This window comes from Peromyscus californicus, unplaced genomic scaffold (assembly GCF_007827085.1).
Source record: "Peromyscus californicus insignis strain IS unplaced genomic scaffold, ASM782708v3 Scaffold_23__1_contigs__length_62951481, whole genome shotgun sequence".
NCBI lineage: Eukaryota > Metazoa > Chordata > Mammalia > Rodentia > Cricetidae > Peromyscus > Peromyscus californicus.
Genome location: NW_026294534.1, coordinates 55,173,850 through 55,186,907, shown reverse-complemented (window position 1 = coordinate 55,186,907; position 13,058 = coordinate 55,173,850). Strand labels below are relative to the sequence as shown.

At 39.4% G+C, this 13,058-nt stretch overlaps 1 protein-coding gene and 1 long non-coding RNA gene across 11 annotated transcripts in view; one reads left to right on the top strand and one right to left on the bottom strand.

Annotated features, from left to right (window-relative positions):
- Positions 1-13,058, bottom strand: part of Marchf1 (membrane associated ring-CH-type finger 1) — a 780,423-nt gene that overhangs the window by 446,036 nt on the left and 321,329 nt on the right. For 4 of the 9 annotated variants that reach the window (XM_052752369.1, XM_052752365.1, XM_052752371.1 and 1 more), the window contains one exon: positions 11,260-11,468. In XM_052752369.1, the coding sequence (XP_052608329.1) occupies positions 11,260-11,358 (99 nt within the window). In that variant the 5' untranslated portion in view covers positions 11,359-11,468. The other 5 variants (XM_052752374.1, XM_052752366.1, XM_052752372.1 and 2 more) reach the window with 4 other exon arrangements.
- LOC128119161 (uncharacterized) overlaps positions 1-13,058 on the top strand; it is a 40,380-nt gene that overhangs the window by 4,261 nt on the left and 23,061 nt on the right. The window contains exons 2-4 of one of the 2 annotated variants that reach the window (XR_008221484.1): positions 2,797-2,975; positions 3,990-4,105; positions 11,807-11,855. This is a non-coding gene — a long non-coding RNA (uncharacterized LOC128119161). Of the gene's footprint in view, positions 1-2,796; positions 2,976-3,989; positions 4,106-11,754; positions 11,856-13,058 lie in introns of those variants that run through there. The other variant, XR_008221483.1, reaches the window with a different exon arrangement.

Here is a 13,058-nt window from a genome sequence, read left to right as displayed (position 1 = left end):
AAGGCCATTACCTTTGGAAAATATTGTCAGACACACCTATAATAAGGGTATCATTCTACAGGTAGATTGCTTTAAATCCTGTTTAATACAACATTGTTTGTGAATATAAGTTTTATTGTGTTTTACTGTCCTGATTTCTGTTGCTATGATAAAATATCCTGACAAAAAGCAACTCAGGGGAGAAAGGGTTTATTGAACTTTCAAATCTAGGTTACAGTCCATCATTATGAAGTCAAGGCAGGAACCCAAAGCAGCTGGTAACATTCACAGTCTGGACCAGAAAGAATAAATGTATGTTTATATGCATGCATGCCACTATTCAGTTCGCCTTCTTTACTCTTATTGACCTCCAAACCCAGAGGATGGTGGTGTCCAGAGTAGGCCAGGTCTTCCCTCATGCATTAATGCAATCGAGACAGTCCTAGTCTAGACAATCCCTTGTAGAGTTTCTCTCCCCAGGTGATTCTAGGTTGTGTAAAGTTGAGGAAACTAAACATCACAACTATAAAACAATTTTCTCATTTCTCCGAGTTCATAAAAATAATTTCATACATAGACCCTGCCCAAGCTTTTCAAATTCAGCATCATCATTTTACTTTTTCATACAATAATTGATTTTAAAAAGGCAATCAAGAACGTTACCAAAGTAGATATGAAGACAAGTGAAAAGAATTATAAAAATAGTTGATGCTTGTGAGACAGAAAATTGAAAGCCCATGAAACTTTGAGCAATGTTATTGTAAGTAAAGCACACTTTATAATAGGTACATGAAACTGAAGTAAATGGTACTAGTTATGTCTCTGAATGCTCTTGATTCTAGAATGTTCTTGGTTCTGCAACTATTAGGATGATGCCAAGTCAGCAAAGAAAAGCCATAAGAATACATTTCCCAGTCATTCACGGTCTGTTCAAGTAGAGGTCAGTTTAACAATTTCAAATATCAGTGAAGTAATCTTTTTATTATCATTCACTTTTATCATCCTAACAGAGCTTACAAAATGTGGAGCCCTGTAATCTTAAATATTTCTTTATTGGAATAGAAAATATAATTAATTAATAACTTATATTTACTAAGAATAAAAAGATATATGGATAAAATATAACCAAAATGAAGAACTAACTGCACTTCTATTTTTCCAAAATTAATGATGTTAATTTTCCCCAAGTGAAGCCTTTCAGTTCTTTAGAAATAGCAACTCAGTTTAGCTCTCATATTTTTATTTAAAATTATTATCCATTATTAGTGTGTGAATACGTGTATGTGTGTGTGTGTGTGTGTGTCATCCACGTATGTATGTACTATGCGCACATGTGGAAGTCAGAAGACAATTGTCACTATGGGTTCCAGCGATCAAACTCAGGTCATCAGGTTTTTATGACAAGCACGTCTCCTGAGTCATCTTGCTGGACATCTTTACATAATCTTATAATGTAGTCTTCATATGTATCCCTGTTTAACATCTGTGGAAACTGAGGCATAGAGCTGTAACTTTACTGAGGTCTTGCAGGTAGTCACTTTTCTTCTGGATGAATCTTTTGAATTGTCTCACCCTATTGTCTTTCAGCCCATGCAGTCACATAACAAGAAACATGGACATAAATTGTTTTTCAACTCTCTTTGGGCTCCCTAACAGAGTACCTGAGTCACATGATAATTACCAATGACAGTGACAGCTGAGGCTTTCACTGAACACTTGACCAATAACAACAAAGATAGCATTCCAAATTGTGAAGGCACTCTAACTTGACTTGTACAGTTAAAGATCGAATATGCCTGAGGGTCAAAACAAAGCTTACTGCTGGAGTTCAAATAGTTAAAAGTGTTGTAATATCATGACAGCAAATCTATCAGACATTTTTATGCTTATGATAATTAATTATGATAATTAATAAAGTTAGAAAGTAAAACTATGTTACAGATCTAAGTCTGTAAGACCTTCTTCAGCCCCTGAGCACTCACAACCACCTACCACCACGGGGACTTTTTTGCCGGCATAGACCTGTTCAGATTTACAAGTAGGAATCATTTACACCTGTAGAGACTCTGAACATGCCCACGCACAGAGCTGGTGCCTCAGTTTGTAAATGTTTCTTTTCTGGGTCTCAAGGGAGACTCATTTTCAGAGCCCTGCAGCACGGCCTGCCCAGTGACTTCCTGGTACCAATTCTTCCCCTAACCCTGCCCCCCTTTGTTCATGTTGACATCAATAGCAGAAATCCTGAAGACTGTTACTTTGTATCAGATAGAGTGCATTCAATGGGACCGGCTGGGGGAAGAGACCCCCACACCGCTGTTGTCATTCTTGGTTTTGTTACCCACATTTGCAGGATTTGATGAATGGGACAATCAAGGTGAAAAATGAGACGCTTGTCACCCAGCACCCCAGAGCACTCTGTCCTTTTCTTGGGGCTCCTTTAACTCCCTTAAGAGCAAAATCTTATCAGCATCTCTACCTTCTTGTTACACCTCCTTCCATTATTTACAATGGCAGAGACAGGGAAGAGAATGGGTATCGGGTAGATGCCATTTCTCATCCTCACCTGGAGGTTCTGAAGGCTGGCACATAGCTCAGTGCGATATTCCAAGGCGGGAGCTGTGGGAAGGCAATACTCAGACTTAACGACGCCTCCTCCCCTTCATTGGGCCCTCAATGGAAGGATTCTAAATCCAGACTGGGATTGCCAGTGTTTATTTTGTGTTGCAATGAATTGAGGTAAATGTTATCTAATCAGCAGGTTCTTAAAGCTCTTATCAATAAAATATTCATAGCAGCAACTGCACCTGCTCTTCCCAGGCTCCAACACTCTTCTACTTCAAGATCTTTGTTCAACAATCTTCACATGGTGACCACTTGGTGTCTCATTAAGTCTGCTGTGAATTCGTCATAGGATATGATTTTAAAATTCATACCAGAGAAGTGTCCAAACAACCTACCTGCCAGTTGAGGCCTCAATTTCAAAACTACTGACCAGGGTATGTCAATAATTACTAATGGCTCTCATTTGATAGTCAATAAAATGTGTTATTCAGTCTTACTTATTAATGCAATTACCCACAACATCTGTTTAAAACAAGAAAAATTAATGTGGATTATGCTAATTTCATTGCTAAAAGCAAATAATAATATGGAAATTGGCTGGTTTTCATTATAGAAAAAAGTATCTTAACATAATTAGCATATGCAGTAGAAATCATTCTAAGCACATGGGACTCTAATACTCAATTTAGACTTGGATAGTAGTTGGGAAGTGTTCATCTAGAGAAATGTGAAAGAGAATTAGCCTCTCTACCCCCTGGCAGTCTCCCTACAGTGTCAGGCTCACACCTGCTGAACACGTATTCCATTTGGTTAATACAGAACATTAACCTGAACGCTCTGGTTAAATGTGCTCTCTGCATATGACATTCATAAATTAATGTTCGTGAAACTTTCACCTAGATACCAGCTAAAACTTGGAAGTCAGTCACCCTACGTGTTACAAAGCAGGCAATGGCTGCAATTGTATTTTGGCAAAGTATTGTTTATAGTCTTTTGTGTTATAAGCAAGTAGCATGAACTTTAAAAAAAAAATGAGGCTGATAAAGGACCTAATTGAATCATGCCTGGAGAGTTGTAGTTCTGAACGAGAGTTACTATCAAGGAATCACTACCTCAGTATTATCACCCAGACCAACCTTCTCACTCTCTCTTCTCCCAACCCCTCTCCCTCTCCTTCTCATTACTGTCATCTTTAGCACCTGGAAGTCTTGACTTCCTCATAACATTTAGACCCAAAGCTGAATTTTCCACAAAGGTCATCCCTAAGGAGAGAGGAAGTCTATTTTAGGATAGAAATAAGTTTTTAAAACAAGGCCTCCTTTACCCTAAAGTCATTAAAAGTTCAGTGTTTGTCATTCTATTAATGGATTGTAGGTTTATGTAGCCATTCCTAAACCAGTTATCACTGCACAGTATTGGAATATGATGACTGTTCTAAATTAATCTAGGCTCATCCCCAAGCCAAGAGCTGAGAAAGCAGAGGACTGGCTCTCCAACATCTGCTGTTGCTATGAGGAAGAAAGGATGAAGGAAGCATCACAAAATAACCAGATGTCCAATAAAGGTGAGTCTTCACTACTTCCTATAGTCCCACTGAGCCAGACTGGCCTTTTAATAGAACCATGGCCAGGATATCCAGAGGAAAGCACACAATAACACAATCTTGTCAGAGCAGCAAAGCTGAACCCTCAGATCAGAGCTCCTGCTGGGTCCCTGCTGTTCAACCTCATCTGACTTTGTCTTCTATTGTAACCAAGGAAAGAATGTTTTCTTTTATTACCATGAGGCAGGTGATCAGTAAGAGAACTCCAAGGCCCCGGTCCTCTCTATCCTGCCCATTGTGCAACCTGTTGAGAATTGCAGGTGAGCAAAATAATCAGGAATAAGAAGGAAATAACAGCCTCCATTCTTGACATTTGTGGGACTGAAAAACATCTCTTGACTAGCCAATCAGATGTGTGCTATAGAATATTAGTTTAAGATGTGTTACATTTGTTCATGCTGTGGAACATTTGTTTATTGATGAAACGATGTGTTGCATTCTTTCATGTTGCATTTGTTTGACTCTGTGAGGCTGTGTTACTTGGTTTGTCTAAAACACCTGATTGGTCTAATAAAGAGATTGGTCTAATAAAGAGGTGAATGGCCAATAACAAGGCAGGAAAAAGGATAGGCGGGGCTGGCAGGCAGAGAGAATAAATAGGAGGAGAAATCTGGTTGGAGAGATTGAGGAACAAGAAAAGAAGGGGACAGACACCCATCCACACAGCCAGACATGGAATAAGAAGGAAAGAAAAGATATACAGAAATAGAGAAAGGTAAAAGCCCAGAGGCAAAAGATAGATGGGATCATTTAAGTTAAGAAAAGCTGGCTACAAACAAGCCAAGCTAAGGCCAGGCATTCATAAGAATGAACAAGTCTCCAAGTGATTTATTTGGGAGCTGGGTGGTGGGCCCCCAGAAGATCCAAAAGAGTCAAAGAGTAAAAAACAACCAACTACACATGTGCAACATCTGGCCACAAGCCAACACCTGTGAGAAGGCACCCACAGGTCTTTGACCACACAGTTCTTTATAAATCACCCCTAAAGCAGCTTTCTAGCAAGATGGGTGATGGAGTTCCAGCAGCTATTCAGCTATATTATGACAATAAAGTCTTTTTTCTTTTTCTTTTTTTTTTTTTTTGGTTTTTTCGAGACAGGGTTTCTCTGTGTAGCTTTGCGCCTTTTCCTGGAACTCACTTGGTAGCCCAGGCTGGCCTCGAACTCACAGAGATCCGCCTGGCTCTGCCTCCCGAGTGCTGGGATTAAAGGCGTGCACCACCACCGCCCGGCTTAAAGTCTTTTTTTATATACCTCCCAACCTCTCAAATAATTGCCCTTAGTCATGTGATAAGCAAACCAAGCATGTGAATGGTAATAGGAGAGAAAGCTGGAGAAAAAAAAATAAAACATTTTTTTATTGGCATCTAGTACACTTCTTTTCAAGAGAGGCAAAGTGTTTGGTTGTTCTTGTTTTGTTTTTGTTTTTAAAGAAGGCTATGACATTGAGAATGTCAGAGCCAAAGTTCTGTTTTAAGCTTTAAATAGTGAGCCTAAGAAACCCATAAAACAAAAATGCCTCTAACCTGTAAGCCTCTTGCCCAAGGACAGATAGTTCCTGAAATGCTGGAGGCTATTGTTTATGGGAGATAACAAGCCACATGCTTTTCACTCCCCTAAACAAGTTCGTTTGACCTATCTGCACCAGATGTGCTTGATCACATGTAGGCAGAAAGTATGTCAAGATATAAGCCTGCCCCTGATTGGACCTGACTGGAAATACAGTAGCCTTATGGGTTTGCCTCTTCAAAATGTGACTGTCACCATTTTCTGGGAACCCCAGAATGGACCTGGCCAGAGTCCATCATCCTGGCCAATATTTAATTAAAATTTGCTTCAGATTTGGCTCAAAAATTGTGGTGGTGGTCTTTTTCTTGACCAGTAGGTTTAACATTAGAATAACATTTTTTAAGATTCTGTTTGATAAAGCCAGCACTCTAACTTTGATAGTGCTATCATCCCCATGTCCTCACTACTAAAGTATACTATACCTCATTACTTACTTTACAACATTACCTAAATTTTAATGAAACAAATACTAGTTATAGCTTGTGAGCTTTACATTTTATTTGACTACATGATACATGCATTTACATTGACATCAGTTAGCAGTTTCCTATCGACTCTTAGGCGAAGGGGAATATGAACATGAAGAGCCAGTGATGTGGGTGCCAATACCCTCAGTGTGAGCATGCTGAGTATCCATATCTGAAGCACAGAGTCCTAGAGATAGGAGCCTACAGGTCCCAGAGAGTTACGAGTTATAATGAAAATGTCCTAGAGCTTGGCCTTGTACCAATAAATACTAACGTTTAAGCAATCATTATAATTTCTAGACATAGTAAAATTCAGCTAAACACTTGACTAATGAAAATCACTACACTTGTAAGAGATGGGTACAGTAGAGGCCAGCTTTATAATGTTAGTTAATTAAAATTTAAGAGGATGTTGAAAGATGTTAAGAGTCAGAGGACCAGAAGGACTAATGAAAAACAGTATATTCTGGATAGGAAATGGATAATTTGCCCATAAACTCTTACCAATATGGTTGCCTGAACAGAATCACAGCAGTAAACATTCCAGCATTGATGGAAGAAGGGTTCATGAGGTCTAACTTTAATGAGAAGAGTTATAGGCAGTTGGCTTCTGAGAGAGACAGAGTCAGTCTTTTCAGGATTGAGCTTCCTGATAGGCTAACCATGCCCAAGTAGTCAGGCCTACATCAATGCTTACAGGTGGTCAACACTACCTGGAATAGATAGATAGATAGATAGATAGATAGATAGATAGATAGATAGATAGATAGATAGATAGATAGAGATAGAGATAGAGATATAGATATAGATATAGATATAATTGATGTGTGTTAATATTTATAGAAAAAGAAGGCATTAATGTAGAATGGAATGTTGGGAAGACTTAGGAGGAGTTGGAGAAAGGGAGAATGGGTAGGATGAAAATATATTATACTCATGTATGAAATTCTAGAAACATCATTGGTAGTAATAATAAACCTTAATAAGTAACATTAGTATTGGAAGGAAAGAATAGATTAGTAGAAACAAAGTTGTCTATTGACAATGTAAGCAAAGGAAACTTAAAGCATCAATCTATAACATAAAAGAAAACATGTACATCTATGCATGAGCAAGGCATCTTCTCCTGGGTTCCCCAAGGTCTTGGTTTCTCCAAGGCATAAATGAATTATCTCCCCAACAAGCCATTTCACATTAATTATATGCTACCGAGGGGAGTCACACTGTTGGCTTCCCCTCTAGATGTCTCTGGAGCTTACACACATGCCTTTTGAAACTAATTATTACATATCCATCTCTACCTCCAGACACAAATTAGTGCAGTTACATGAATTGTGTTATATTAAATCTATGATTTTATAAACCACATGTATCTATTTCAGAAGGAAGGAGCTGCTGTGGTGGTTATACTAAGTGTCCTAATACAACCTTGGCTATAAGAAAATCAGGCATCTTGAATGCAAATGAGACACTTTCCTCTCCTTAAACTATTATATTTTATTTATTCTTTGGGAATTTCATACATTCATACAATGTATTTTGATCAAATTCACCCTCACTCCCCTTGTCAAACTCCTCTTCCATACCTTTCCAACTTCAAATCCTCTTTTCTCTTCTGTTTTGAAAACAACCTATTGGGTTGATTTATAGAGCTCCCTTTTAAATGTCCCAGCAACCTAGAACTGCTGCTGCCTCTACTCGAAGGCAACATCCACCCACACACTTGACACTAACTTGACTAAAACTGGACATATATTACCTTGATTCTGTAGTTCTGGTGTTGACCAAATAGGTAAAACTTGCAACTTGATGTCATGCAAGATACATCAAAATATAGACTCATTATAGAAGTTGAGGTTAGAATTTCTTAATATCTTACTTAATCTGTTAATTCCTTTTTACCACCTAGGTCTTCTGAATTATAACAGTTAATAAAACATTTCAACATTCATTTTCTCTTTCTTTGCCACAAAATAAAGCAAACCCAAGCATCAGTAACAACAACAACAACAACAACAACAAAAACAAAAACACTGTTGTCAAATTATTAATAGATTCTAGGATCTCTGTGTATGTTGTGGAAGGAAGATTAAGTTGAGTTACAATTGAGCAAACCCCTAATTCTGAAGTGGTATCTCTTATTTAATATGCAGATTGATTCTTTGAATAACTCTAAGTAGAAAGCATTCAGTGAACCGCAAAGGATAGTCCTCAATTATCAACAATCAGGAAATGTTCACAGGAGGCCTGTTACCACCTGTGAACAAGAGCCACCACTTGAACATACAGAAGTCATTATGTAGTACCAAATAATCCTACTTTTTAATGTTCAAGATGGGGGCAGCTTAAATTGTCCAGCTTGAATGGCATGTGTGACCCTTTAAGACTACTTAATTCATCAGTGAAACAATTCATGCCCTCTACATTTAAAAGAGAAACTAAACATGCTTTTTCACAAGAACTTCTGACATCATTCTGTAGAAAACAAAGATGCATTTGAAATCCTTAAAGTGCCTCCTGTTCCAACACTTAGGAATATCTCTCTTAAAAAATTTCGTTTTCTCCTATCATCCTTTTCCTTTCAAAATGCCAACTGATCCTCATTATAAAACAGTATTAGCACATTCTGGGACAGGTGCTTAAACTTTCTGGGGTAAAGGGTGTTTAAAGACTGCTAAATGCAAAGCTCTTTCTGTGCCTTAGCTAAGGCTGTCTGGAGAAACTCAGAATGAACTAGCAGAAATCAATTATTTTAACTGGCTCTTGAAATGACTTAGTATGAATTTTTCCAATTATGATAAGTTATCTGTCCATAGGCACTGGTGTCTTCCACTTTTAAAGGCATGATTATGACCCAAAACTGAGATGTTCGGGATGTTCTTGCTGCTACATTTGATGGGTCTTCCTGATATGAAGATACATAACTTCCTCAGTGAAGGCCTTTATTTCTTTGCTAGAGAATACCACTTTCCAAATTGTTTCCAGTAACACTTTCTTTATTGATTGTACATTGCAAATCTCTTTCCACTCTTTGATCTTGGCTGTGCTTACTGGCTTGGCATCCAGCCAGTGTTCAGGTGGACCCCCGTACATTTAGTCACAATAGGAAGGTGATTTGCCTCAGAAAGAGACAGGTGATCACAAATTGAGGCTGGAAGGATGTGAGATGTGGATATGGACATGAACACTGAGACCATTTTACATGAGATAGAGGTAGAATAATTACATTTATATTTATTATTTGGAAAAGGAAAGCGTTTTGATTTTCAAAACTTATACAAGCCATGCCAGTTACTCCAACCCATACCAAGGAGAAATCGACAGTAGTTTTCTAGTGAAGACTAGGAAGTGAAAGAGTACTGTTTTTGAGACTCTGAAACCAGGCTGGCCTGGAACTTACTACCTAGCCCAGATGTCCTTAAACCTATAACGATCATCTGCCTCTATGATTCATTATTCATTTCTGATCATTTTTTTGACTTGCAAACAAAATTGACATCCAACATCATTGCAGAAAGTTTTCTTCAGTTAGCCTCAAACTTATGCATTGATCTTTATTTCAACATCTCATAGTTTTGGAACTGACCACTATCATCTCTTTCCTTTTCAACATGCCCCAAATCTTAGGAAACAGTGCTGGAAGCCTACAATCACCTTACCAAGTCATAGGAAGAATCGTATTAACAAAACTCTTTCCAAGTGATACTGGCCTGATTAATTACTTTCACAAAGCTTTTGAATTTCAGAGACATATGATTCCCAGTTGGCAAGACAACTGCTAAACTAAAAGCATTTTCTGCAGTGAATTCAAGGCAGAGGACTCCTGGGGTTTTCTGTAAGTTCTGATAACATCATTGCTTTTGAATGGCACATTTATAACCAGTCACATAAATAGGCAGAGGCTATAAATGTCCTTTGCATTTGAAGATAGAGTCAAACTTATTTTATTCCTCTTAGGAAATTCCGGACACCTCCATTTTATTTACATTTTTGTTTTATTTGTGTTTGTTGTTTCCTTTGTCATCACACCTATCCTTAAGGAAATAAAAATCATAATAACAGTAAAATTCTGCTACAGATCTGGAGGTAGGAAATGTGCGGGATATCTGGGAGTTAGAAAACCCGTATTTGAACAACCAAGAAGCCTCCAGACTTTGTCATGCTTTTTCCTTTTATTTGTCTTTTAGACAGTATCATCCCCTACAGCCCAAAGTAACCTTGAACTCAGGAACGTCCAGCCTCAGCTGCCCAAGTTCTGACAGTTTTGCAACATGCTCTGCCCACCTGGCATTCTGCCTTAACTCCAGTCATTACTGTACTCATAATAATCTCATGCAATGCCCTTGACTCTGTTCAGTTTCTTTTTTAAAACCCATTGAAATAATTCCCAGTGTCTGATTTTTCAAGCAGTTTAACCTTATAGGAATGGTTGCTAATTCCACTTCAGCATAAAGCCTGAATGTAATACAGTGAATATTATAGGCTATGTTAGGTTTTAAACGACTCTTTCTTAAATAAAACACAAACGAACAGACATCAGTGCCAAAATCCCATACACAAGACATAAGGAATGGAGAACAGTAGATCCCCACACAATAAGTGTGCATTAGATGTGAGAGCTTTCTTTAGCCCAGGAAGATGCGCTGCTTTGTAAAGAAAGTTATTTTCAAACCCCCCAGCTGGACACAATTAGCATCAATAGTTCCAAAAAAAAAAAAAATGGACAACAATAGTATGTGCAAGCAACCCAGAACCTCCCGGTTCTACCTCAAGAATCAGGAAAGAGTCTCTATTTACAGAAATAGATATATATAGAAAGAGATTCTGTAGAGTTCAGCCAAGGAGGCAGAAGTTTTACATCTATCAAGTAGCAAGTATCTCTATAGATTCAGTTCGTTGCTTCATTCAGAAAATAGTTAAGATTTATAAGCTCCTTAGTCACACACGAAATGATTCAATCCGCTAGTGCACACGGAGCTGGGAGCCAGCTGCTCTTCAGTTCATGCTATATCCTGTGGTACAGACAGAGCTGAGCTGGCTCTGTGGGTTCTCTCATTGTGTCAAATCAAACCACGTCTTACCTCCACTTCCTTGTTCTTCTCTTTGTTTCTGCCCATTGAACTTCTCCCATTGCTGGCTGTCTCCCGGGCTGGGATTACAGAAATCTGGTGGAGGGGCATATTGGCAGGGCTGCAGGTGGCCAAACCCTGATTGGACGCCTTATGGCTTCACTCGCCCTGAGAAGCCCACCTGCAGAACTGTTCATATCCTTGCTTTGCCAAACTTGGATCTAAAGAAAAAGGAGGAAAATAGTGTTGGAGACACTGTACAGCAGTGGCTAAGCACACTGAAAGGAAATTTTTAAAAATATGTAAGAAAGATAACCCAAGGAGTATTACATTCTCAAAAGGACGATTTACTGCAAGTCATAACTGCCCTGCTTTGTCACTCATGCATCCCCCTCCCCTAAGAGCATCATGGGAGACAATTCAATTTCTACGGTACCTAATAACTGTCATGGAAACCAAGGAAACCCAGGTCTCACGGGCCCTTATTAACAACTGCTCCTTTTAATGGAACAGACTCCCACATTTGCAGCGACTGACACGGGCTTTTGTTTCTACCCAGATCCCCAGGAGTCTGTGGAGCACCCAGAGACGTGCATCCTGCTGACAAGGTAAGTAAGCAGAAGGCTGAGAGGCTTAGTGTCCTATTTGGATACAAATCTCTTCCTTGAAAGGCTGGGCTGACCGCCTGGGTCATGATTGTCCTTTAGGCAGCTACAATAAGCTGCTTAGGTCAAAGGAGCTGCCTGGAGTGGAGAGCATTACTTGAGCTGCCAAGAGAAGGAAAGGGGGTGAGGGAGGAGAAGGGGAGAGATGAGAAGAAGGAAGGAAGGGGAGAGAAGGAAGAGAGAAGAAAGGCATGGGAAGAGAGGGAAAGAAGGAGAGAAGAAGAGAGAGAAATGGAGAAGGGGAAGAGGAAAAGAAAGGGAGAGGGGAAAGGAGAAAGGGAGAAGGGGAATAGGGAGAGAGGGAAGAAGGGGGAAGAGACAAGGAGGTAAAGAGAGGGCTGGAGGGGAGAGAGGCAGAGAGAGAAAGTGATGGAAAGAAGGTTAAAAAGATGGTGAAGGGAGAGCAGGTGGGAAAGAGGGGGCAGGAAGTAAGAGGGGAAGGGAGGGAAGTGGGAAAGAAAGGTGGGGAGAGATGAAGAGAGGGAGAGAGAGGAGATAAGAAACAAGGAGAAGAGGAAGGAAATGGGAGTGAGGCAGCGTGTCAGGGCAGGGTCTAGACAGAGGGAGAGAGGGAAAGCAGGAACAGAGAGGGCGGAACAAGGAATGAGGAGAGAGGTAAGTGTGGCCTCTCCCTGGCCAACACCAGGAGTGAAAAAGCTGTCCCCTCCTCTCTCAAGCCCATTCCCACCCCACAGCACTCAGTTCTGCTTCTGGCAACTCCTGTGCTCTCTGAAGCACACTGGTTTGATTCAGATGTAGGTATTTTCATTTCTGCTAAGGACCCCAGTGTCCTCTTATGAGGATAAAATGATCAGGGGAAAGTAAATCAGAATTTCTGCTCTTCAGATTACAAACAAAACGAAACATTTTTGCAAACAGTCCATAGGAAGTCATCACAGTTAGTCACTGCAACCCATCTCCAGCTATCTTTGTATTTTACATCAATAATGCTACTTCCAATGAGATGTTACAGTTTGTTTAAACTCAGGACAGAGATCAAGTAGAGCAGAGATAGCTACCACCATTGACACTAATATAAAAATTACCCATGGGAAGACTGTCAAAATAGAAACTGTTTTCAGTCTAAACATCTGCATTGAAATAAATATGATGTATTTTCAAATTTGAATCAACTATGCATTCCCT